The sequence below is a fragment of the Neoarius graeffei genome, chromosome 23, assembly GCF_027579695.1.
Source record: "Neoarius graeffei isolate fNeoGra1 chromosome 23, fNeoGra1.pri, whole genome shotgun sequence".
In the NCBI taxonomy this organism is placed as follows: Eukaryota; Metazoa; Chordata; class Actinopteri; order Siluriformes; family Ariidae; genus Neoarius; species Neoarius graeffei.
This window is the reverse complement of record NC_083591.1, coordinates 37947290-37975052: the sequence shown is the minus strand read 5'-3', so window position 1 is coordinate 37975052 and position 27763 is coordinate 37947290. Positions and strand designations below refer to the sequence as shown.

The following is a 27763-nucleotide window of genomic DNA, read 5'->3' as shown; positions in this document are numbered from 1 at the left end:
AAGATTGTCAGGTGACATGCCAGCTTCCTGAAGCTACAGATCTCAGAGAGTTAACACTTATAACATTAAGTCCATTTGAATATTATTTTTATTCCAGTGTGGTTTATGGAGACAACATGAACTGACCATGTTTATTTCATGTTGCTGCATACTATTTTTGTTCATCCATATTTTATTTAGAGCAACAATACGAGGTAAAACTTTCCTTTTGATTGAAAATAATGGATGTGACAAAAGAAATTAACAAAAATGTCAAAATGTAAGTTTCATTAAAAATCTTAAATAACACTTTTCTAAAATGCTTGATCATAAAATGTTCATCATAGTTTGTGATATCAAATGATATATATGATTCAGTAAATGTCATCTTTGTCTCAATTTAATGAAGATTCATGAAATTCTAGCGTTGCAAAAAACATCACACTGTCCCCTACTTCCAAAAAAGGAAAAAAGAATTAAAAAAAAGAATAAAACCTCGTAATTAAAAAAAAAAAAAAAAAGTGTATGCATGGGCAGGGCCAGAGAGGGCCTTGTGGGTGCTGTAGTTACCCCTAGGATAGCTATAGCAACCTCATAACACCCCAATAAATTTCTGTGCATTTTCTTTTTTATTTTCAACGTGTATATTATAATTTATAATTTGAAAAATAAATACATCAATAAAACAAACTGATCGTTTTAAGCTGGAAAAACATAAATTCAACACAGGCAAACATATTCAACAACTGGGCACAGAACACATTGAACTTTTGACCATACTTTCACATCCTGTTGGCCAGACCACAATTTTTTCTTGTAACTTAGCATTAGTGACATCATAATGGATCATTTTTTACTTCAGAAACATCCACGTGTGGAAACTGAATCAACAAACACATGGTACGTGCATGATTTCTTTTTCCTGTTGCCAGATTTAAGTGTGATGGATTTATTGTTTGAGGCAGAAATTCCAACTCCTTATAGTTCTCTATGCGATGCTCATTCATATAACATTCGGTCTATGGAGTGGAATTCTGTTGACTCATTAGGTGAGGTGTTGGTAACTGGCAGCATGGGTTTGTGGTCTCAGAATCTGATGCTGAAATGGTTACAAACCTGTCTGTTGCTTGCTGCTTGTGTGAAAGCTCTGGCTATGGCCTAACTGGGTGAAATTTTATATTCAGAGGTGTGTGTATGTAGAATGGCTTGTGAACCTTACATCTACAGTGGTCCTTGAAAGTTTGTGAACCCTTTAGAATTGTCTATATTTCTACATAAATATGACCGAAAACATCATCAGATTTTCACACAAATCCTAAAAATAGATAAAGAGAAGCCAGTTAAACAAATGAGACAAAAATATTATACTTGGTCATTTATTTATTGAGGAAAATGATCCAATATTACATATCTGTGAGTGGCAAAAGTATGTGAACCTCTAGGATTAGCAGTTAATTTGAAGGTGAAATTCGAGTCAGGTGTTTTCAATCAATGGGATGGCAATCAGGTGTGAGTGGGCACCCTGTTTTATTTAAAGAACAGGGATCTATCAAAGTCTGATCTTCACAACACATGTTTGTGGAAGTGTATCATGACATGAACAAAGGAGATTTCTGAGGACCTCAGAAAAAGCGTTGTTGATGCTCATCAATCTGGAAAAGGTTACAAAACCATCTCTAAAGAGTTTGGACTCCACCAATCCACAGTCAGACAGATTTTGTACAAATGGAGGAAATTCAAGACCATTGTTACCCTCCCCAGGAGTGGTCGGCCAACAAGGATCACTCCAAGAGCAAGGCGTGCAATAGTCGGCGAGGTCATAAAGGACCCCAGGGTAACTTCTAAGCAACTGAAGGCCTCGCTCACATTGGCTAATGTTACTGTTCATGAGTCCACCATCAGGAGAATACTGAACAAAAGTGGTGTGCATGGCAGGGTTGCAAGGAGAAAGCCACTGCTCTCCAAAAAGAACATTGCACTGCTCGTCTGCAGTTTGCTAAAGATCACATGGACAAGCCAGAAGGCTATTGGAAAAGTGTTTTGTGGACAGATGAGACCAAAATAGAACTTTTTGGTTTAAATGAGAAGCATTATGTTTGGAGAAAGGAAAACACTGCATTCCAGCATAAGAACCTTATCCCATCTGTGAAATATGGAGGTGGTAGTATCATGGTTTGGGCCTGTTTTGCTGCATCTGGACCAGGATGGCTTTCCATCATTGATGGAACAAGGAATTCTGAATTATACCAGCGAATTCTAAAGGAAAATGTCAGGACATCTGTCCATGAACTGAATCTCAAGAGAAGGTGGGTCATGCAGCAAGACGACGACCCTAAGCACACAAGTCGTTCTACCAAAGAATGGTTAAAGAAGAATAAAGTTAATGTTTTGGAATGGCCAAGTCAAAGTCCTAACCTTAATCCAATCGAAATGTTGTGGAACGACCTGAAGTGAGCAGTTCATGTGAGGAAACCCACCAACATCCCAGAGTTGAAGCTGTTCTGTATGGAGGAATGGGCTAAAATTCCTCCAAGCCGGTGTGCAGGACTGATCAACAGTTACCGGAAACATTTAGTTGCAGTTATTGCTGCACAAGGGCGTCACACCAGATACTGAAAGCAAAGGTTCACATTCTTTTGCCACTCACAGATATGTAATATTGGATCATTTTCCTCGACAAATAAATGATCAAGTATAATATTTTTGTCTCATTTGTTTAACTGGGTTCTCTTTATCTACTTTTAGGACTTGTGTGAAAATCTGATGTTTTAGGTCATATTTATGCAGAAATATAGAAAATTCTAAAGGGTTCACAAACTTTCAAGCACGGCTGTATATCCTGTGAGCTGAATATATCACCTTGTTTAACACAGAATGGCACTGTAACTGTTGCAGTGCAGGTATTGTGTGTCTGTGTACGTGTGTCTATGGTGATTCAATAGGAATTAGAAGGGCACTCTGAGAACACAGACCTCCACCAAGGCCAAATACTGCAACTTTAGCAAAAGTGGAAAGAAATTTTAAGAGCTGCCCTGTGTGTTGTATCTGCTCCAAAATTTAATGGGTTCTTCCTTGGTCCATACTACACATTTCCACCAAGTTTCATGAACATCAGACCAGTAGTTTTTGCATAGTCCTGCTTAACGTCACACAAACAAAACAAAAGCATAACCTCCTTTGTAGAGGTGATTAAACTGTGTTGACTGGCACATTAATGAGAAACCCTAAATTTCAGAGCAGCCTCACTGAAAAGTCAAGCAACCCCAGGGCATCAGCAAAAGGAAATATCTGGCACTGTTCCTGTGTGGACAGCGTTCTTTTCAGTTTCATGATTTTTATGCAACAATTTATTAAAGTGTTATTAATTAAATGCTTGCAGGAGAAGTGAATTAATTACTGGAAAAGGCATGAAGCACTGGTGGGAACAGAACTAGATTCATATACAAAGTCTCAACTTATCTTTTGATGGTACTATTAGAAGGGAACTACTACGTATACACAATTTGGATACATAACATGCTCCACATGAAAAGGTTTTGTTTATCTTCACACAATAGATTTGGTGAATGCATTTTTCGGAATTTAAGATGTAAAATATCATACTTATTGGCAAATTACATGGTCATAAGTGGAATAATACACTTCAGGATGTGCAGTGGTGGCACGGTGGTGTAGTGGTTAGCGCTGTCGCCTCACAGTAAGAAGGTCCGGGTTCGAGCCCCGTGGCCGGCGATGGCCTTTCTGTGTGGAGTTTGCATGTTCTCCCCGTGTCCACGTGGGTTTCCTCCGGGTGCTCCGGTTTCCCCCACAGTCCAAAGACATGCAGGTGAGGTTAACTGGTGACTCTAAATTGACCGTAGGTGTGAATGTGAGTGTGAATGGTTGTCTGTGTCTATGTGTCAGCCCTGTGATGACCTGGCGATTTGTCCAGGGTGTACCCCGCCTTTCGTCCGTAGTCAGCTGGGATAGGCTCCAGCTTGCCTGTGACCCTGTAGAACAGGATAAAGCGGCTAGAGATAATGAGATGAGATGAGAGTGGTAAGGGCTTCACATGTACCTAAACCCGGTTTTATTTCTTACATAAACAGTCACTTTGGCATCAGCCTCTCTCTCTCCCTCTCTCTCCAACACAAAAATGCAACTTTTCTTATTATTAAAAGTTTCTTATTAAAAAACCTTGCAAGTCTTCTCTTCATCTCTGACCATTACAAAAGTTACATTATTTTGTAATTACATTTAATTGTGATTTGCCCAGCTGCCAGCACCAGTGAGCTGTGTTTTTCTAGAAAATTTATCAACAGTTTCCATCATTAAAATATAAAAATCAATGAAAAAAAATCAATATAATACTATTTGATACCACTAATGGTACTTTCAGTGTGATATGAATGTGAGAATATAACTGACAATTAGCAGATAATTAAGTGATTGAATAAAGTGTTACTCAATATTCATCCATATTTATTCTAATAATTATAAAAAAAGATAATTACCTGTTGTCCTATGTTTCTTATGCCAGTTAAAGGTGGAGATGATGATGATGATGATGATGATGATGATGATGACAAACACTACTGAGCCAATAATTATGCCATTATGATTTTTATCTCCTAGGGAAAATTTGTTAATGAGATTATAATTTACATATAATATCATCCAATAAGAAAAGCATGCTATAAGAAAGGACCATGTGTGCATGTGCGGATAAATGTAACATGGTGTGTGTACAGTGGGGCAAAAAAGTATTTAGTCAATCACCAATTGTGCAAGTTCTCCCACTTAAAAAGATGAGAGTGGCCTGTAATTTTCATCATAGGTATACCTCAACTATGAGAGACAAAATGAGAAAAAAAAATCCAGAAAATCTCACTGTCTGATTTTTAAAGAATTTATTTGCAAATTATGGTGGAAAATAAGTATTTGGTCAATAACAAAAGTTCATCTCAATACTTTGTTATATACCCTTTGTTGGCAATGACAGAGGTCAAATGTTTTCTGTTAGTCTTCACAAGGTTTTCACACACTGTTGCTGGTATTTTGGCCCATTCCTCCATGCAGATCTCCTCTAGAGAACTGATGTTTTGGGGCTGTCGCTGGGCAACACGGACTTTCAACTCCCTCCAAAGATTTTCTATGGGGTTAAGATCTGGAGACTGGCTAGACCACTCCAGGACCTTGAAATGCTTCTTACGAAGCCATTCCTTCGTTGCCGGGGCGGTGTGTTTGGGATCATTGTCATGCTGAAAGACCCAGCCATGTTTCATTTTCAATGCCCTTGCTGATGGAAGGAGGTTTTCACTCAAAATCTCATGATACATGGCCCCATTCATTCTTTCCCTTACATGGATCAGTCGTCCTGGTCCCTTTGCAGAAAAACAGCCCCAAAGCATGATGTTTCCACCCCCATGCTTCACAGTAGGTATGGTGTTCTTTGGATGCAACTCAGCATTCTTTCTCCTCCAAATATGACAAGTTGAGTTTTTACCAAAAAGTTCTATTTTGGTTTCATCTGACCATATGACATTCTCCCAGTCCTCTTCTGGATCATCCAAATGCTCTCTAGCAAACTTCAGACGGGCCTGGACATGTACTGGCTTAAGCAGGGGGACACGTCTGGCACTGCAGGATTTGAGTCCCTGGCAGCGTAGTGTGTTACTGATGGTAGCCTTTGTTACTTTGGTCCCAGCTCTCTGCAGGTCATTCACTAGGTCCCCCTGTGTGGTTCTGGGATTTTTGCTCACCGTTCTTGTGATCATTTTGACCCCACGGGGTGAGACCTTGCGTGGAGCCCCAGATCGAGGGAGATTATCAGTGGTCTTGTATGTCTTCCATTTTCTAATAATTGCTCCCACAGTTGATTTCTTCACACCAAGCTGCTTACCTATTGCAGATTCAGTCTTCTCAGCCTGGTGCAGGTCTACAATTTTGTTTCTGGTGTCCTTTGACAGCTCTTTGGTCTTGGCCATAGTGGAGTTTGGAGTGTGACTGTTTGAGGTTGTGGACAGGTGTCTTTTATACTGATAATGAGTTCAAACAGGTGCCATTAATACAGGTAACAAGTGGAGGACAGAGGAGCCTCTTAAAGAAGAAGTTACAGGTCTGTGAGAGCCAGAAATCTTGCTTGTTTTTAGGTGACCAAATACTTATTTTACTGAGGAATTTACCAATTAATTCATTAAAAATCCTACAATGTGATTGCCTGGATTCTTTCCCCCCCATTCTGTCTCTCATAGTTGAAGTGTACCTATGATGAAAATTACAGGCCTCTCTCATCTTTTTAAGTGGGAGAACTTGCACAATTGGTGGCTGACTAAATACTTTTTTGCCCCACTGTATGTGTGCATGCTCACACCTTCAAAAGGGCAGAGTTTTTTCACTTCTTCCATCTCTATGGTTATATTTTTCCAGCTGACTGGGTTGCTATGATTGCAAATAATGAAGCTGTTACTGACATACAATGAGAGGGAAAGGACCCCGTCTTCAGTTGTCTCTTTCTTCATATCACAGTTATCACTGTAGTAGTGAGAGGTGACTGAGAGTTTCTGAGCTTCACAGCTGAGAGTCACATTACAAGTTTCATTGCTTTGCTGCTTAGGGCCATTAAGGACTGGTTTCTCCACTGGATCTGGGACACACACACACACACACACACACACTACTGTACTGCAGTGGCGGCTGGTAGTCTTTCAAACAGGGGAGGCTGGTCGGTTACGATATTTCCAGATTTTAAAAGAAAAAACATCAATTTTGCCCATACTCTTGCCTCTGATCTGGCTGATTGTTGGCAGCGTCACAAACTGTGAAATAACAGGTTCTTTTGGCCCATTAGCCTACTGTCCAATATACATGATGGTGGTGTTGGGGGGGAGGGGTATATTTTAACATTTTATATTTTAAAATTGTGGCATGTTGTTTAAAAATTGATCATTATTGAAAGCAGCTCTTTGTCAGGAACCTCAGCAGTAGAGCTGGGTGCCACACATTTCATTCAATGACACTTTCCCTATATTTTACTTATTTTGACTGAGAAATGTTTTATTGTGAATTTTGATAACCCTTCACTTTTAATCCAGGTCTGTAGTGTGAAATGTTCTCGGCTGTGTTTTTGTTTAAAAATGTTTTCCAAATTGTAGCTGTGTTTAATTCATATCCAGAAAAATATATATTCCAATATAATATACTCAGCATAAACATTTTAAATAGATTCTATATTTCTGGTCCATCCATGACATATTACTAAAGTAGCCTATTTACTGTTGTTGATGTGGGTCACTTGCTGTTAGCCAATTCACTTTCTCGTACCAGGAGAGCTGAAAGGAATGAGTATTATTCCCTACCTTTTTCACCAAGTCAATTTGAGGCGTTGGTCTACCCTGCTCTTTAATTTTAATTTTTTCCTCGAAAGGAAGATTGGCAAATGGCTTTGCCAAAATTAAATCAGCAATGCTTGGCATCCGTGCGCAGCTTTCTTGCTAGCTGACTAGCCCCCTCAAGTTCAAGTTCAGTCACTCAAATAAACGAAATTTCTGGAACTAAGATAGCAAACTTGACAACACTATATTTACAATGAAAATATATACAAACTAAAAAAGCTGGTAGAAACCGTATGTAATGAATGAAATCGAAATGTAAGCTGATCTCTTACAATACACCACAGCACTTGCGAATCCGCATGGGACTGAACTGAGATTCACCACTGCCTGTCTAGTTGAAACGAGCTGTCAATCAAAGAAAATATCCGGCCGCTTTCACCAATCACCAGTCTCCTCGCGGAAACTGCCATGTCCCTCCCATGTGAGGCTTGGAGTCCGTAGGCGGGCATTTTCGCAGTATTTGTCCAATAACCGTCTTGCATTTTGAGATTGAAAAGCGCATAGCTCCCAAATGCCATTGAAGTCCACTGAGGCTGGGAGTCCGGTGGGCGGGCATTTTCGCAGTATTTGTCCAATAATCGTCTTGCATTTTGAGATTGAAAAGCGCAGAGCTCCCAAATGCCATTGAAGTTCACTGAGGCTGGGCTGCATCGCGCTGTCACGAGGGGGAAAAACTCACGCACACATTAAAGTTATAAGGGAATGATTTCGCACTGTAGTGGGTTGAGCACATATATTTCTATGATTCTGGATCTGAAATAGCAATGTTATAAGGTCGGCTATAACATAAGCCTAGCGCAATTCATCCTACACGATGTTCGTCATTTTTAGAGGAGGCTGAGCCTCCCTCGTTGTCTTAGAGCAATCGCTCGTGCTGTACTGCTAGGCAATGCACACAATTGCAGGTTTCTATATGCATTTATCTTGGTAAAGGCAAAACCAACTGACCTCAAACATCACTACAATTGAGACATCACTTCATTAAATAATAAAACTTTACAGAACAAAATGCAGGACTGAACAAAAAAAAAATTGGCTTCTTATCTCAGACTGACAAGATTATTGTATGAATACTGCAATTTTAATGACTTACCCAACACAGTTAATTGGTACTCGGCCACAATTCGGTTTTGTTCACCAGATGCCACTGCTTCATAGAGTCCACTATCAGTCTTCTGCAAGTTCTTCAGTGTCAGACTTTGGGTTTTCTCATTCAACTCCACTCTGTTTTTATAATCAGTGAATGCTATACTCTGAGAATTTTTATAGTATTTCACAATGTTTTTACTTTTGTTAAATGACCATGTGAAGTCGGTGAACTCATAATCTTTTGTCTGTACATCCAGTTGAACAGAACTGTTAACCAGCTTAAAAATCTCAACAGACACTGTAGGGAAAAAGCAAAAAAAAATCAGCAATTTAGTTATGTTTTAGTGACTTGCATTACATTATTAATTTCATGTCATTATTTGTTTATAAATAAACAAATTAAATACAAAATCCAAGGAAGAACAAGCCATGCATTGGCAAGTCCATTTAGTTGTACATTATTTTAACATGACATGTCTCAGCATTGACAACATAAAGATGCTTCTGGTGAAATTATAGACAAACATAATTTTCTTTGGCTGCATTCAGTAGAACTACAGGGCCGTATCCCTAACTGTATACCAGAGGTGGGGACTTGAGACTTGGGGACTTGGACTCGAGTCGACTCGAGTCACTGTTTTCATGACTTGTGACTTGACTTGACAAAACATGAAAATACTTGAGACTTGACTCGGACTTGGAAGTTTAAGACTCGGGACTTGACTTGACTTGACACACGATGACTTGAGTGACTTGAGTGTTATTTCCATCGTGTTTTTATTGTGAAAATAAAATGTAATATGCACATACTTCAGTAATTTTGATTGCACTGCCGTTGCGTTGTCACCGCCCTGTCCATCAGGCACGCTCTCTGCGTGGGCTATATACCGGCACGCCCCATGCCACGATGTGTTCACAGATTTCACATCATATCATCATGTCAGCCATCCCAAGAGTAATCACTTTCGGCTTCAAGGGCTACTGCCTAGAAGGTAAACGACGAATGGCGCAGTGCAAGGTTTGCAACGTGACGATTTCTGACAGCCAGACTACGACCTCCAATTTCGTCCGGCATTTGAAGATCCATTCTGCCCAGTAAGTTTATTAATGTGTTGTTATTTGGTGATAGCAGCTAAACTCCTCGTTAGTCAATGTTAGCCACGAGAGTGAGCGGTAGGAGGATTTTAGCCGTTGCAGATGTAGCTAGGGATTCAGTTTATTATTGTGAAATTCTTATGTGAATGCTGGTAAGCAATGTAGTTACGTCAAGTTTAATGATATTGTATATCAGTAGTAGTAAGTTGATTGTGCACTTTGCAGTCGTGATTCTGAGTAACATAAGCAGCTTCCTACCCTGTTGTTCTGTTTCAGGGTTAAGCTAATGGTCAGCTTGTGAACATGTATACGTTCATGAGCAGCACAAATTCATGTAAGTGTGTTCGTGTACATTAGCCAGACTGTCCATAGGGCATAGAGGCAGGGGAGTTTATCATAGCCGTTTGAAATAGCAGTGCAGCAACCTGCACATTTTTTTCGTCACACTACCCGATCAAAAAAGAAAAGAAAACTCCGTCCCACTGCCTATCATGCACTATTGAAAAAAGCGCCACGATTTGGATTCACCGGCATGCCACTCGCTGTTTGAATACAGGCTAGCAGCAATACTAAACTCTGCAAAATAGGCTGACTGTGCGCGGGAGTCTCGGTTCCCGCTGTAACACAGTGTTACGAAAATAAATTGTGCAGTCATCCAAACCATGAATTTACATTTAGTATATCAGGCTACCAGGCCGCCAAAACAATGGTTTGAATGACTACAATTTAGAGAGCACAACTCTGTAACTGAACAGGTACATTGGATATTTCCCAGTGAGGTAATTTAAAAAGTCTCTGGGTAATTGTTCAAGGAAAGATGAATCCCGCGCACTGTCTATTGTCACTAGCCTACTGGTACTAGACAAATGATGGATGAACCAGAGTGACATATCTAATCCATCTTTCCCATCTTTTCAAAAACAGACCCTGTTTTAGTCTTATAGCAAAAGTAATTCTTTCCATCTTAAAAATGTTATAAATGATGTCAAACCACTCCTCTACTGTAGGTTTTTCTAGTTTTAGCCACTTCCTTGTTATAGCTTTTCTAGAAGCGGCACTTAGAATCTGAAATAAGTATTTGTCATTAGAGGAGACATTTTCTGATGGTAAAACTCCTAAATATTCATCTCATCTCATTATCTCTAGCCGCTTTATCCTTCTACAGGGTCGCAGGCAAGCTGGAGCCTATCCCAGCTGACTACGGGCGAAAGGCGGGGTACACCCTGGACAAGTCGCCAGGTCATCACAGGGCTGACACATAGACACAGACAACCATTCACACTCACATTCACACCTACGGTCAATTTAGAGTCACCAGTTAACCTAACCTGCATGTCTTTGGACTGTGGGGGAAACCGGAGCACCTGGAGGAAACCCACGCGGACACGGGGAGAACATGCAAACTCCACACAGAAAGGCCCTCGCCGGCCACGGGGCTCGAACCCGGACCTTCTTGCTGTGAGGCGACAGCGCTAACCACTACACCACCGTGCCGCCCACTCCTAAATATAATGATACAAACTCAAAAGTAATGTCTGTCTGAAATACTTTTTGCAAAATGTTGTAGACCTCCTGCCAGAAAGGCAACAATATTGAACAAGACCAAAATATGTGAAAATGATTTGCCTCGAGGCATCCACACTGTCTCCAACATATAGATGAATTGGAATAGTGTCTTTTTTGAGTTGGAGTGATAAAGAATCTAATAAGGGTTTTCCAACAAAACTCTCTCTATAGTGTTGAATTTGAAGTTTTCCATTGTATCTCACATAAACATTCCCAATCTTCTTCGCTTAAAACTAGATTTCCTTCCCTCTCCCATTTCTGTTTTACATGCAATGAGCTACCCTTCATTTGTTGTAAACTGTACTCGAGTTGAGGGGGGATGATGGGGGAGATGCCATCCCCCCTGGAATAAAAAATGGTCAAAATCATCCCCCCTCTAAAATGGGCATCCCCCCTCCCTTCCCTTGAGCAATTTTATCAATAAATGTGGACATTACTTCTATTTAACATTGGAATTAGAAATGCCATTCCACGTAGCTTTGCTGAAACTGAGCATACAATAAGCTACCGCGAGAGAGGGCGCGCGCAAGCGAAGCGTTTGAGGAGGTGACATTCAGTTGGGGTTCCATTATTTTTTATTTCATTCGGCATCAGTGACAGCAGCAGATTGCAGCATCATGACCAAGCGGAGTGGACAGCAAGACCTAAGCAAGTTCGGATTTAAGATCGCAAGAAAAAAAACATTTCAGGAGGTAAGTCAAGAGTTACGAATATCAGTCCCACTTTCTGTGAGCCCACTATCATGCTGTAAAGTTACCGATATGTAGCCTAATTTGTGGGTGGCGGATAACAACACAGCTATCATAATGAATGTTAGTTTGGAGTCTAGCCAGCTATCGATAGCTTACTCAGGTTCATGTTAGCTTTGATTTCTTGTATAAAGCCATTAATTTAATCAGCCTGGACGTTCGTTTGTTATTCTTTAGGCAACAAAAAGTGTTATTCAAGACAGGAAGGCTAAAATAAACGACACTAGCAGTTTTGAAGGCTTCATTGCCTCATTAGAGAGCCGGTCACAACATGTAAGGCAGAGCAGGATTGGTGTAGGACTCGACAAAGTGTCTGCTAAAATGCAGCTTTCTTTTTCTTCATCTTCTTTTTCTTCTTCTGTCTCCTCAATGGGCCTTTTCCCCTTTCCAAAGATGCCTGCTTTTAACCCATTTTGCTAGCTTGTATCCAGTATGTATCAAAGTGCTGGTATGTATCGAAGCAAAGTATCAAAGTATCCAAAGCAGCTCCTTGGTAACCGTCAATGTTAAGGTGTCACGTGACCTAGATAACAGCGGGAATCAACGTTACAGAAAGAATCCGGTCATTTTTCAAAGCTCAAATCCTCGTTCAGATAATAAATAAATCAGAAATAACATTATAATTATATTTAATTAAATTATCTTATCCACTGCTCTTTATTCCAGATGACAGTCAGCAGCAACTGCAACACAGTGCGACAGGAGCTGGAGGACCCGGAGTGTGAGACAATACAGGAGCAGGAGCAAGCAGGAGAACCAACAGCTGAAGAGGGTAGGTTTGAAAATTCTTCTCTTTAGGTTTTGCCTTTTATTTATAGTTGAAAAAATATGGGAATTGGGGAAGCATAGAAAGGGGGAATGACATGCAGCAAAGGGTCACCAGATTTGGGATTTAAACCCACTGCAGGAAGGACTTACTTTGCATGTAGCACCTGCTTAACCCACCGAGGTAATAAGCCATGAGAAGTAAAGCCATTTCTTTGCCCACCTTCACTCCCCCACAAAGGAGGACTTTTTTTTTTGTCTTTTCTTTTCTTTCCATTAAAATAATAACCGGTATTGACATGCATAATTTGCATTACTCATAAGAATAAACACAATAATAACAAAAAGGAAAAAAACAAAAAAAAATGCATAATGCCTCAAACATCTTTTAGGAAGTTTAGTCTGATTTACAATTTACTGTTGCTTGTTTTAGCTTATTGGTTACTTACCTACCTCTGTATTTAACTCAATGTTCCCAATGTTCAGCTTTGAATAAAAATTCTATTGACTTGATATGAAAAGATTCAGTTGTTCATTTACATTGCCTGCTGAGGTTTTAATAAATTATTTACCAAATGATTTAAAAGGAGCCTACCATGACTATGAAGTTACACTTCAAATTTGTCATCTGCATTTCACCCTAATATGGAGAATGTGGTAGGTATGTCAGCCAGGAGACTGACTAAATGACACATGACATCCACACTGTGCATGTTTTACAGTAAAATACCAGTGTATTATGTTTTTTACAACAATAAAAAGGGTACACAGTGTGTACTACACACTTTATCAGCACAAAATACTGTATGTCTGGTAAATAAACAAGGTCCACAGACCTATGTTGTGTGCAAACCCTCCTAAAAGCAAACCAGTTTCCCACCGACGGACCGACCGATGGGTTGACACGCGACTAAAAATTACACCATCCCCCCTGGTTTGATTTTACAACTTGACCACTGGTTGTAAACCCCATATAGAGTCTTGAGATGTTTTTTTGGCCTGGGCCTGAAACATATGCATCCATAAATACTTTCAGTAGAATGTTATCCCATTGCTCTTGTTTAATCTCTTTCCTTATTTGTTCAACATGGTGACGAACCTGTAAGAATCTAAAGAAGTCATCATTATTTAGACCAAATTGTATCTTTAGGTTTTGAAAACTGTTCACTGACCCCTTACACAAAAAAGTACAATATGCTGTTAGTCCATAAGTTTTCCAGACCTTGAATCTTGCATCCAAATTTTTAGGCATGAAATCTGGATCAAATGCACACCATCTCAGTACTTTTATCGACTCTTTCAAATTATTTTTAGTTATTACCCTATTCCACAGCTTAAGTGTTAAACCAATCCAGGGGTTTCCCAGATCAGTTACTGTAACTTATTCATCAAACCCTTATCCCCTAATGCCGCTTGAATTGGGAACTCTGCTGTTATGGCCCCCTTCAATTCAACTCCTTCCATCTAGCACTATATTCTGGATTGCACCAACACACTAATGGTCTCAACTGAGCTGCAATGTAATAATCTTTTAAACATGAGAGCGCAACCCCCCCACCCTTATTTTTTGCTAACTGTAAATTCTGATATTTGATTCTTGGTCGACGCCCCTGCCAAATGTACCTGGAGATGAGTTTATCCCACTCCTGGAACTGTTGATCAGGTATATCTAGTGGAAGGGATTGAAAGAGATACAATAACCTCGGCAGAATAACCATGTGGCAGTTCAATATGAGTGAGTGGAGCACAGAGGACGGCAGGACAGAGATTAGGTGTATACAGGGGCTTTATTGCCACACTTTTCAGTCTAACAATTTTTACACCCAACAAATAGAGACACACACACACTCTAGCGTCTTGTCCAGGGGATGAGCTCCTCTGCTCTCGCTCTCCCTCCTTAAATAGGGCGCAGTCACTGGGAAGACACAAACACAGGTTAATTGCCGTCAGGTGTAGTGATTCTGCCACTTACCTTCCCTGACTCCGCCCTCCTGTCACAGACCGGCGCTTGACCACGCCCCCACTGCCACATACCCCCACCGCCCGACTCAGGCCGGGCGGCCGTCCGGCCCGCAGCCGACTCCCCCCCCCTTGACGGGAGAGGAAGTCCGCCACGACCATCTGCGCCCCTGGCCTGTGGACCACCTTAAAGTTGAAGGGTTGGAGTGCCAGATACCAACGGGTGATCCGCGCGTTGGCATCTTTCATGTGGTGGAGCCACTGGAGGGGTGCGTGGTCCGAACAGAGGGTGAACGGGCGCCCCAGCAGGTAGTAACGGAGGGCGAGGACCGCCCACTTGATTGCCAGACACTCCTTTTCAATGGTGCTGTAGCGCCCCTCACACACTGACAGCTTCCTACTGATGTAGAGGACGGGGCAGTCCTCCCCCTCCACCTCCTGGGACAAAACTGCCCCCAGCCCTCTGTCCGACGCATCGGTCTGCAACACAAAGGGGAGAGAAAAGTCAGGGGAGTGTAGAAGTGGCCCCCCACACAGTGCAGCCTTTACCTCTGAAAAAGCCTGCTGGCATTGCTCCGTCCACTGGACTGGATCTGGGGCCCCCTTTTTAGTGAGATCAGTCAGCGGGCTGGTGATGTCCGAATAATTAGGTATAAACCTACGGTAATAGCGAGCCAGCCCCAGAAACTGTCTCACCCCCTTTTTGGTCTTGGGCCTCAGGCAGGCCACAATCGCTGCCGTCTTATTAATTTGGGGACGCACCTGCCCGTTGCCCAAGTGGAAACCCAGATACCGTACTTCCACCCGCCCAATCGCACACTTCTTTGGGTTGCGACCTAAGGACGGCCCTCAGATGTTCAAGGTGCCTCGGCCAGTCATTACTATAGATGATGATATCATCTAGATACGCGGCCGCATATGTGGCGTGGGGGCGGAGGACTCTATCCATCAGCCGCTGAAACGTAGCGGGTGCCCCAAACAGCCTAAACGGAAGTGTGACGAATTGGTGTAAACCAAACGGTGTGGAAAAGGCAGTTTTTTCTCGGGATAGGGGAGTCAAGGGGATCTGCCAATATCCCTTCGTCAAATCCAGTGTCGAATACAGTAAAAGCGAGCAGTGCCGAGTTGATCGAGCAACTCATCAATACGAGGCATTGGGTACGCATCGAATTTAGACACCGCATTGACTTTTCTGTAGTCCACACAGAACCAGACCGACCCGTCGACCTTGGGTACCAAGACCACCGGGCTGCTCCAGTCACTGTGGGACTCCTCGACGATGCCCATTTCGAGCATGGTCTCAAGTTCTTCCCGAACCACCTTTTTTTTGTGTTCGGGTAGTCTGTAAGGGCGGCTACGCACTACTACCCCCGGGGGCATCTCTATGTGGTGCTCTATGAGGTTAGTGCGACCGGGCAGGGGCGAGAAAACATCCGAAAACTCGGTCTGCAACTGGGCGACCTCCGTGAGTTGGGTCGGGGAGAGGTGGTCTCCACAGGGGACTGGAGAGGTACGTGATGTCAGTGCCCCTTTTTGAACCTCCGGCCCCAGCTCCGCCTTCTCAGGAACCACCGACACCAACGCCACGGGGACCTCCTCATTCCAGAGTTTAAGTAGATTGAGGTGGTAAATCTGTAGTGCCCCACCCCTGTCCATTTGCCTTACCTCATAGTCGACGTCCCCGACTCACCGTGTGACCTCAAAGGGTCCTTGCCACTTGGCGATCAATTTGGAGCTCGAAGTGGGCAACAGTACGAGTACCTTATCTCCCGGTGTGAACTCTCTAAGGCGCGTACCCTTGTTGTACAGGCGGGCTTGCCGTTCTTGGGCCTGCTGCAAATTCTCCTGGGTTAGGTGGGTGAGCGTGTGGAGTTTTGCACGCAGGTCCATAACGTATTGAATTTTGTTCTTACTTTGTGAAGGTCCCTCCTCCCCAATTTTCCCGCAGCATGTCTAGAATGCCGCGCGGCTTACGCCCGTATAATAATTCGAACGGGGAGAACCCTGTGGAGGCTTGGGGAACCTCTTGCACTGAGAACAACAAGGGCTCGAGCCACTTATCCCAATTACGTGCGTCCTCACTTACGAATTTTTTAATGATATTTTTGAGGGTGCGGCTGAACCGTTCCACTAAACCGTCCGTTTGTGGGTGATACACGCTGGTGCGGATCGGCTTAATCCCCAATAACCCATACAGTTCGCGCAGTGTCCGTGACATAAATGTGGTGCCTTGATCAGTCAGAATCTCTTTCGGGATTCCAACTCAGGAGATAACGCAGAAGAGCGTCTCTGCAATACTGCGTGCTGAGATATTGCGCAGAGGCACTGCTTCCGGGTATTGCGTTGCATAGTCCACCAGAACTAATATAAAATGGTACCCTCATGCTGACCGATCTAATGGCCCGACGAGATCCATCCCAACTCTTTCAAACGGGGTCTCGATTAAAGGTAGAGGGCGCAAAGGCGCTTTTGGAATGGCTGCCGGATTTACTAATTGGGATTCGCGGCACGCTGTACACCACATACGAATGTCGCTGTGAATTCCCGGCCAATAGAATTGGGCCATTATTCGGGCTAGTGTCTTGTCCTGCCCTAGGTGTCCAGCCATGGGATTAAAGTGAGCCGCCTGGAATACCAATTCCCGGCAGCTCTTTGGAATTAAAAGTTGTGTGACTCGCTCTTTTGTCTGAGTGTCCTGCGTCACTCGGTATACTCTATCCTTCATAATCGCGAAGTAGGGGAAGGACGGGGTGGCGTTCGGCTGGAGCGTTTGACCATCGATTACTCTCACTTGGTCAAACGCATGTCGCAGAGTCTTGTCCCGCGATTACTCTAATGGGAAATCCGCGAGGGATTCCCCAATAGAGAGAGGAGGAGCCGGCGGCTCATCACTCTGACGCAGAGATGATGTGGATGGCTCTGTGACAGCTGCTCCCACCAAAGCGACACCGGGACCTCCCCCTGTCAAATGGCAGGACCCACTCTTTACTAAGCGTGTCATTAAATCCCAAAATCCCGGCCAATCAGTCCCCAAAATTACTGAGTGGGTAAGGCGAGGATTAACCGCCGCCTTCACTATAAATTTTTCCCCACGGAAAAAAATGTGGACCGACACCAAAGGGTAGCTGTGAACGTCCCCGTGCACACACAACACCTTCAACCCCCGTGCACCCCCCAATGCCTCGTGTTGCACCAGGCTTTGGTGAATCGAGGTCTGGTTATAACCAGAATCCACCAACGCCTGATATGTATCCCCTTGGATACTCACCGGTATGCGATACGCTCCGGCCCGATCGAGGGCGGCCTCTGGTGCGTCGGGGATCCGGACCACCGCGCCCACCTCCATCGCCAAGCACTGATGCTGGAGGTGCCCCGGCTCCCCGCAGCGCCAACATACTGGCCCAGGCTTTCCCTCTGCACCGGTGTTCTGGGGCTCACTCACCTGAGGTGGGGGAGAGACAGACACAGAAGGGAGAAACGGGAGGGCACTGCGGGTGCGGCGGGCCGGCTGGGGAGGTGCTGGCCCCCGCCTCCGCGATGGGGGAATGGGGCGAGGACGGGACACAGGAGGAGGGGGAGAGAGAGAGAGAGAAGAGAGAAGAGAAGATGCCGTCTGCTGTCCTGCCGCCGGGACAGCCGCCAAATGGTCCTCTGCCAGCTCGACTGCCTGATCCAGCGACGCCGGGCGGTGGCACTGGACCCACTCCGCGGTTCCTGCTGGCAAGCGAGCGATGAACTGTTCCAGCACCACCTGGTCGATGATTCCCTCGGCGTCGCGGTTGTCGGCCCTCAACCACCGCCAGCAGACGTCCCAGAGCTGCTGGCCAAATGCGAACGGCCGGCCGACTTCCTCCAAGCACAGCGCGCGGAAGCGCTGGCGCTGCTGTTCTGGGGTGCGCCCCACACGCTGGAGGACGGCCCGGCGGAGGTCCGCGTAGGCCAGCCGGCGGTTGGCGGGGAGCTGTAGCGCGGCCAGCTGTGCCTCTCCCGTTAGCAGGGGGAGGAGGCGCGCCGCACGCTGCTCCATCGGCCACCCCGAGGCTTCGGTGAGTTGCTTGAAGAGTGTGATGAACGCCTCGGGGTCGTCCTGCGGGCCCATCTTGGTGACGGTGAGGGGAGACGGGCCCGCGGTAGGAGCGCTGGTGGACCCCGCCGACGCGAGGAGGTGCCGGAATGCCTCTCGATCTTCTTGTTGGGCCTGCACCAGGGCCTCGAAGCGTCGCTCCTGCTCCTTCCGGAGGGTGACGAGCACCTGGTGCTGGCTTTGCTGGGCCGTGGCGAGGGCATGGACCAGGTCGGCAAACGGAGAGGACTCCATGGGGCTGCTTGGCTGGTGCTCCACTTTTTCCTGGGTTTCGGCACCACTGTGGCAGTTCAATATGAGTGAGTGGAGCACAGAGGACGGCAGGACAGAGATCAGGTGTATACAGGGGCTTTATTGCCACACTTTTCAGTCTAACAATTTTTACACCCAACAAATAGAGACACACACACACACACCCTAGCGTCTCGTCCAGGGGATGAGCTGCTCTGCTCTCGCTCTCCCTCCTTAAATAGGGCGCGGTCACTGGGAAGACACAAACACAGGTTAATTGCCATCAGGTGTAGTGAATCTGCCACTTACCTTCCCTGACTCCGCCCTCCTGTCACAGACCGGCGCTTGACCACGCCCCCGCTGCCACAAACCATTTTAACAGATTCAATACAAGAACCAAAATTAAGAAATGGTATTAAATCCCATCTCCTAATGTCCTCTCTAATTTTGTTGTTCAGGGGAGAACATTCAGTGAGAGCAGTTTTGACAAATCTGCTGGTATATTCACCCCCAGATACAGTACCTCATGGATTCAGCTTCCCAACTCAAATCATATCTTTTCTTCACATTTTCTGAGGGACTGTAATTGAAACTGAGAATTTGTGTTTTTGAAACATTTAACTTATATCTAGAGAAAGATCCATATTGATCCAAAAGTGAAAACAAATGTACTAGAGATTGTTCTGGACTGGATAACTGTATCAGTATGTCATCCGCAAACAAGGAAATCTTTTGTTCTCCTCCCTTCATATGTATTCCTTTAATGTTCTTATTTTGTATAATCCATTGACTCAGGGGTTCAATAAAATTCGCAAATAAAAGGGGGCTAATTGGACAACCCTGCCTTGTTCCACATTCCAGTGAAAAGGAGTTCGAAACTCATCTCTCATCTCATCTCACCTCATTATCTCTAGCCGCTTTATCCTGTTCTACAGGGTCGCAGGCAAGCTGGAGCCTATCCCAGCTGACTATGGGCGAAAGGCGGGGTACACCCTGGACAAGTCGCCAGGTCATCACAGGGCTGACACATAGATACAGACAACCATTCACACTCACATTCACACCTACGGTCAATTTAGAGTCACCAGTTAACCTAACCTGCATGTCTTTGGACTGTGGGGGAAACCGGGGCACCTGGAGGAAACCCACGCAGACATGGGGAGAACATGCAAACTCCGCACAGAAAGGCCCTCGCCGGCCACGGGGCTCGAACCCGGACCTTCTTGCTGTGAGGTGACAGCGCTACCCACTACACCACCGTGCCGCCCGAGTTCGAAACTATACCATTAATTTTAAGTCTGGCCCTCGGGTTATCATAAAGAGCTTGTATTGTCTTGATAAAGGAGTTGTGAAAACCAAACTCATCTAGGACTCTAAACAAAAAAGACCAATTTACACAATCAAACGCCTTTTCTGCGTCTAGTCCTACTAATACTGCTTCTAAATCCTGTTCTATAATATGACTTATTACATGTAGAGTCTGTCTGATATTATCTTGGGTCTGTCTCTGACGAATAAAACCCGTCTGGTTAAGGCTAATGATTTATGGTAACAGTCCTTCTATTCGTTTGGCCAGTATGTGTGTAAAGATCTTATAGTCCTGATTTAACACGCTAACTGGTCTATAGTTACCGCATTCAGATCTATCCTTCCCCTCTTTTGGAATAAGTGAAATTACTGCTTCCCTCCAGGAGGGGGGTATTATATTCCTTTTAAGGACCCAGTTAAAGGTGGACTGCAACATAGGGATCAATGAATCCTCCATCACCCTATACCACTCTGAAGGAAACCCATCAGGGCCAGGGGCTTTCCCTGATTTGAGATGGGCTATGGCTGCTCTTATTTCTTTCTCTGTAATTTCTACTGCAAGTTGGTTACTCTGCTCACCCGTCAATTTAGGAAGATTAATTTTCTCAAAAAATTCTTCCATTTTCCCTCTATCAACATGGGGTTGAGAATATCTCATCTCATCTCATTATCTCTAGCCGCTTTATCCTGTTCTACAGGGTCGCAAGCAAGCTGGAGCCTATCCCAGCTGACTACGGGCGAAAGGCGGGGTACACCCTGGACAAGTCGCCAGGTCATCACAGGGCTGACACATAGACACAGATATCCATTCACACTCACATTCACACCTACGGTCAATTTAGAGTCACCAGTTAACCTAACCTGCATGTCTTTGGACTGTGGGGGAAACCGGGGCACCCGGAGGAAACCCACGTGGACACGGGGAGAACATGCAAACTCCGCACAGAAAGGCCCTCGCCGGCCACGGGGCTCGAACCTGGACCTTCTTGCTGTGAGGCAACACTGCTAACCACTACACCACCGTGCCGCCCAGTTGAGAATATAGTCTTTGAAAATATGTTTCAAAGCTATTCTGTATCTCTTCCAATTTATAGTGTATTAAATTAGTCATCGGGTTTTTAATTTTATGGACTGAATTCTCTGCCTGCTGCTTTTTCAACCTATAAGCCAACAATTTACTGGCTTTCCCACCTCCTTCATAATACTTCTGTTTTGTAAATCTCATCTCATTATCTCTAGCCGCTTTATCCTTCTACAGGGTCGCAGGCAAGCTGGAGCCTATCCCAGCTGACTACGGGCGAAAGGCGGGGTACACCCTGGACAAGTCACCAGGTCATCACAGGGCTGACACATAGACACAGACAACCATTCACACTCACATTCACACCTACGGTCAATTTAGAGTCACCAGTTAACCTAACCTGCATGTCTTTGGACTGTGGGGGAAACCGGAGCACCCGGAGGAAACCCACGCGGACACGGGGAGAACATGCAAACTCCGCACAGAAAGGCCCTCGCCGGCCCTGGGGCTCGAACCCAGGACCTTCTTGCTGTGAGGCGACAGCGCTAACCACTACACCACCGTGCCGCCTGTTTTGTAAATATTAACTTTTTTTGTATATCTCTTATATAGATCTCATCTATTTCATTCTTTTTCTTCCTAAGTGCTTCTTTAATTTTCCTGTCTTTTGTGTCTTTATGTTTTTGTTCTGTTTCAATTCTGTTTGGAGCTGGTCTAGCTCTTTTAGTCTAGCTCTTTTTAAGTGGGAACTGTATCCAATTATCTTACCCCTCAGCACTGCTTTACATGCATCCCACAATATCGGAGGTGTAACCTCATCATTATCGTTCTGTTCCAAAAAGTCGGTAATATCCTTCTTAATTTGGTTCTTCATATGATTCAATATATGTATGTTTAATCTCCATAAGGTGTTTCTCTGGTATTGTTCAAGATTTAGTTTTAAATACAGAGGGCTATGGTGTGAAAGGTCCATAATCCCCATGCCGCAATCACCAACCCTGTGTAAATCTTTACCAAAGATTAAAAAGTAGTCAATCCTTGAATACAAGAAGTCTGGATTAAAAAAAATATGTATAGTCTCTCTTTAAGGGATTTAATTCTCTCCACACATCTACTAAACCAATATCCTTTATTGCCGAATTGATCCTTTTGTTCAGGTGACTGGGCTGAGCTACATGTATTTTTGATGAATCAAGTTTAGGGCATAATCTAATATTGAGATCCCCCCCCCCCACACACACAAATTAATACACCTTGAGATTCTGCTATAATCAATTCAAATATTTGACTAAAAAAACTCCAATCAGAATTAGGGGGAGCATATATATTCAACAAAGTTATCAATGAGCCATTTAAGTTCCCTCTCAAAAACACATATCTTCCTTCTGTGTCCTTCTTTTCAAATAGGGACTCAAAACAAATTTTCCTGGAAATTAATATTGCCACCCCTCTCCTATGCCCATTTGCATATGATGATGAGAACTGATACTTAAAGCCCATTCTTTTTAATTTAGCATGCTCTGTGTTTGAAAGATGGGTTTCTTGCAAAAATGCCACCTCAACTTTGTCTCTTTTTAGTTTTGTCAAAATCTTACTTCTTTTGATAGGGTTGACTAGACCATTCACATTATAAGTTACTATTTTAATTGCTTGCATTAGTGTCCAGTTTTGAAACGAAATAAAAAAAAAAAGAAAACCCTCTCGCACCAACACAAATATTCACCATTAACTGAATGTATCATAGGTAGCACCCCAAAAGCTGCATGGAACGGCAGCAAAACCTGCCTCTTAATGAGGAACAACACAAATACAGTAACACATGAAAAAAAAAGCTTCCAATAGTGAGGTCTTCATCTCGACCCTTATTAGGCCCTGATGATAAGAGGGCCTTGAGGGAAATCCTCCCTCACCGGCTGGTGTGAGAGGGCCCTCAGCCATTTGCAGTTTTATTCTAGTGTCCATCCGGCTGTCTGACAGAGGAAAACAAAACTCCTGACGTTACAGTATGATCTTAGTTATAACCTGTAAAATGCTCCTGTAATGTACAGTACTTGTTCGCAGTCTGTTCTTGCTGATAGCTGGTTCCCCCGGACTCTCCTCTTTAGAATAAAAACTCACCCCTTCTTCTCCGGGACTTTCAACGACCCTTGAATCACAGATGTTTTATAGTCATGCTGGATCCTGGTGCCTAAAAACCTGTAGTTTCTCCACATAACTCCTCTCTTTGCCTGCTCTCTCCCGGTTCCCCGATCTCCTGCTCATTCGCCATGTGAACTTCTGAAGCTGCTCCAGCAGAGATTCCGGGTGTTTAATAACTGATACCGAGAACCCCCTCTTTGCCATGTCCCCGGTCGCCTCCTCCACTGATCCATATAGCACTGTCCCCTCCGGGTAGAACACTCTTAACCGGGCCGGAAAAGGAGTTTGAAATTTGATGTTCTTCTCCTTCAATACTGATTTCGCTTCGGCATATTCCTTTCGCTTTTTCAACACATCAGGTGCGTAGTCATGATCCAGACTAACACTTTTTCCGTGAAGTTGAAATCCCCGCTTTTGCCAGGCCAGCTTCAGTAACTCCTCTTTCATCCTGTAGCTTGACAATTTAGCCACAATGGACCGCAGTGGCGCTCCCGGTGGCGGCTTCGGTGTCAAGGCGCGGTGAGCTCTCTCCACTCGCAACTCAAAGGAGCCCTGGAGCCCCAGGCCCTCCCGCAGCAAACGCTCGACATAACCCACCATCAATGGAGAGTCCTCCTCCGCGCCCTCTTTAACTCTGTGGATTCTGACGTTCTCGCTTCTGGAGCAACCCTCTAAATCCATCAGCTTTGCATCCAGGTGTATCTGCAGTTTCAGCAGCTCCGTAACCGCTTCTTCCATCCCTTGTATCTGAGTTTCGGCTGTGTTGATCCTCTTTTCCACTTCCTCTATTCTAGTATTAGTTTTGTTTATTTCTTCGCGGATCTCTTTCAGCTGCTGACTGTTGTCCTTCCTAAACTCCCTTAGTTCTTTCAGTATAAGGCCCAAACCTGCTTCTTCCATCTGCTCCTGGCCGCGGTCCGAGTCTGTATCCTCCATTTCGTTGCTAGCCTGGAGTTCCTGGAAAACTTCGTCTCTCTCAATTACGGTAACTCCGACTGATTGAACTTTTTCAACTGATATTTAGGCATTCTCGAAACCCACAGTCCCTGTACTCACATTTTTTTTTTTAAATTATTTGGGTTGTTGTGGGCAATTTTTACTTCAAAATGTCGGGAGCAACTTTTCTATACTGCCAACATCCAGCTCGTCAAACTGGAAGCCCAATTTATATATATTTCTATTAATTTAAATATGTATTTCTGAATGGATTTGATTTTCAAACCATTCTGTGTAATAACTGTTATATTCAGTACCTGAAATTCTCAGGAGATCAGCAGTTTATGAAATACTCAAACCAGCCTTTCTGGAACCACCAACCATCCCACAGTTACATTCACAAAGATCAGACTTTTCCTCACCCTGATGTTTGAGGTGAACTATAACTAAAACTCTTGACCTGTATTTGCATGATTTTATCGATTGAGCTGCTGCCACATGATTAGATAACTGCATGAATGTCTGGGTGTACAGATGTTCCTGACAAAGTGGATGGTGGGCAAATATCCTTTTGGTAACGTCTGTAAGAATTATTATTAATAATTGTTTAATTATATTTAGTTCATATTTATTGACTGTCTTAAATTATGCAGTTTCATTTCAAGATTCCAAATTCAAAATTAGTTATAATTAGCTATGGTTAGTTATTATTGTGCACTTTTGAGTATTTACCAATTACGAGTAAAAGGTGTATACAGTATGCTTTTAACTCTACAATAAACAATTTGTAGAATGACACTGTGGTACAGCAGAGTCACTGTTTTTTTTTTTTTTTCTTGCAAGCATTGTTCCTGGGCGAGGCTCCAGATCCAGGCTCATTGTCAGAGTGCAGGCAGTTACAAATGCAGGCGCAGGGGAGACCGGGGCTTCACAAACAGCCCGCTGAGCCAAATCGTAGAGTGGGAATCGTAGTCAGGAAATGAGCGAGGGTCAGTCGATCGGCAAACAACACAATGGAGAGTAGGCAGAAGACGAAGTCAAGGATAAACGTGAACACAGGTCGTAAACTAGAAGTCAGGCGGGAAAAAATGGCTTGATAAAATTAGACACAGAGGAACTAGACAGTACTTCGCAAAGTGTGGAAGTGAGAGCTGAGTATGTATAGGTGTTCAGGGTGATTGCCAGATGAGAGACAGGTGTACTCATAGTCAGGTGACAGAGGACCCTGTGATTCTTGGGACTTGTAGTCCGGAGCGGCCATGTTTGGAGGCTGCTCTGAACTCGTGTTTTCGGCACACTTACTGATTACTTACTTACTAGTAATAATTACTAGTAATCATGTGGTTACTAAAATTGAACGAATCAATAAATTAATTGATATATGTTTTTTTTAAGATATGGCTGTTTACTTTCATTTAATAGCTCACCATTGTAAACTAGTCTGTCATTTTATCATTATATTATCTCACTATTATAATATATTATTGTATTAATTAAACCTATCTTATTATTTAATATTTCGACTCTTTTCAAGATGTTATATTTTCATTGTGAGTAATTATATTATATAGAGTTAATATAGTGTAATTTTCATTTATGTCATACCTCTTTCATATGTTCATTCCTCTTTAGTACTAGATCTATCCTAAAATATAATCATAGTATTATCTATCTTGGGAATGGTGGCCCTACCGCACTGAACAAAAAACAAAAAACAAACAAAAAAACCCCAAAACCCACACCCACAAACCAACACGAATTGTGGAATTAATTGCTGGCAGAAGTTTTTTTTTTTGCTTTGCTTTGCTTTGCTTTGCTGTGTGTGTGTGTGTGTGTGTGTGTGTGTGTGTGTGTGTGTGTGTGTGTGTGTGTGTGTGTGTGTGAAACCTCTACTGAAAGAACCAGAGTAAATTGAAGAGTTTATTTTGAAAGTAAATAACACCCCTTCACAATGATATTTTTCACTCCTTCAAAATATAAAAGCTTAGAAAATCTTGAATGTATAAATATATATTTAGTGAATATCTGGCCTCCTTAAACGAACGTCTCTTTCAAATTGTAAGTCAGTAGAACCCTTAATGCAAATTTGAAATGACAAGCTGACTCTCAGAAATCAGATTTAGACACAGAAAACCATTTATATACTGTCATCACCCATCAACTGATTCTCAACAACGTCTCAAAAGATCTTTCTTTTTGAACTCTTTTAACGTTACCAATCTGTCTGAAAGGAGCAGGTTTTTGTGCCTTGTATGGTACAAATTTGTAATGGTGTCTAATGGCACAAATTTGTGTGGTAACTGTGTAATTTGATGTAGAATATTGGATCACAGCAACAAAACCTTTTTTAGTAATTTGTTGACAGTGACTATCATCACTGGCCTGAAATAATCCCATTGTTTTATGGGATTAAAACATAAAGTGCTTGATGTAAACATCAAGCACTTTCTGTTTTAATCCCATTGTTACCCAGATGACTTTCAACAATTTTAAGCACTAGCTGACTTTATAACATAATGGATCTTATTATTAATTTTGAGCACTGTATGCTATCTAAAGCTCACTGTAGGTTATAGTAAATCAAACACTTTACATTACTCTTCAGTTAGAAAGACTTTAGAAGATTAGTTTACTGTACCTGTGATTGGGATGAATATGTAGAAAAAGAAGACGAACTGCATCGTTGCCACCATCACGTAACTTCAAAGAGTAAATCAAGCACTTTATGTTTTAAGTCAGAAAGTGTTTCGTCCAGTCATACTGTTTTTGGTCCAAGGGGGAATTAAATACTTTCGCTTTGGACTAAGGAAGTGAGAATTTTGCTTATACTGAAATTCTACCATCTAAAAATTGTTGTTTGTGTTTTTTGGATTCAGACTGTTGAGTCATATTGTTACGTTATTCTACCATAGCTCATTCTGAGTTGTTTTCTATAACCCTGCTGCTGGATTAGTGGTAGAGGACAGTGGCCCTGTCTCTCCTCCACCAGATGTGACACAATCTACCAAGCAGCTGGATCAATTTAACGTGGTTGTTATCTTATTTGAGCTATATAGCAAGTTTTTTTAAGTTATTCTTCAACCATTCTGTCCAGTTGTTTTTCTCTCATTCTCTCACACACTCAGCTAATAAACATCAAACAGCTTATAGCGGAGCTCCCCATGCACAAAGTGTGTGGAGTGGAGCCCCATACTTAAAAGAAAATGGTAATGCATCAACTTTATTTTTGATGGCTTTTGACCATACGACATCCATATGAACGATGAACGTGTACCACCACAGGGAACCCGATTGTAAATGCATGGCACTGTATCTCATAAACACTTGACTACCGGACAATGAAATTTGTATGATTGTTTACATAAGATAGATGGGTTTTTATCCAGCGCTTATTTTTAATTTGATTTTTAAAACATAATGTGGGATTATTTCCTAACACATTTTACAGAAAATATTCACGACAGTTTCA

The 27763-nt window shown here is 43.1% G+C and overlaps 1 protein-coding gene across 4 annotated transcripts in view; it reads right to left on the bottom strand.

The window, feature by feature from the left end:
• Positions 1–27038, bottom strand: part of LOC132871216 (uncharacterized) — a 35923-nt gene extending 8885 nt beyond the window's left edge. For 3 of the 4 annotated variants that reach the window (XR_009651276.1, XM_060905332.1, XM_060905333.1), the window contains exons 1-4: positions 26933–27038; positions 8446–8739; positions 6332–6604; positions 4473–4589 (exon numbers count right to left, since the gene is read on the bottom strand). Coding sequence is in view for 3 of the 4 variants with exons in the window: in XM_060905332.1 (XP_060761315.1) it covers positions 4473–4589; positions 6332–6604; positions 8446–8739; positions 26933–26987 (739 nt within the window). In the remaining variant the exon portion in view is untranslated. The remainder of the gene's footprint in view (positions 1–4472; positions 4590–6331; positions 6605–8445; positions 8740–26932) is intronic. The other variant, XM_060905334.1, reaches the window with a different exon arrangement.
• Positions 27039–27763: the final 725 nt, after the last annotated feature.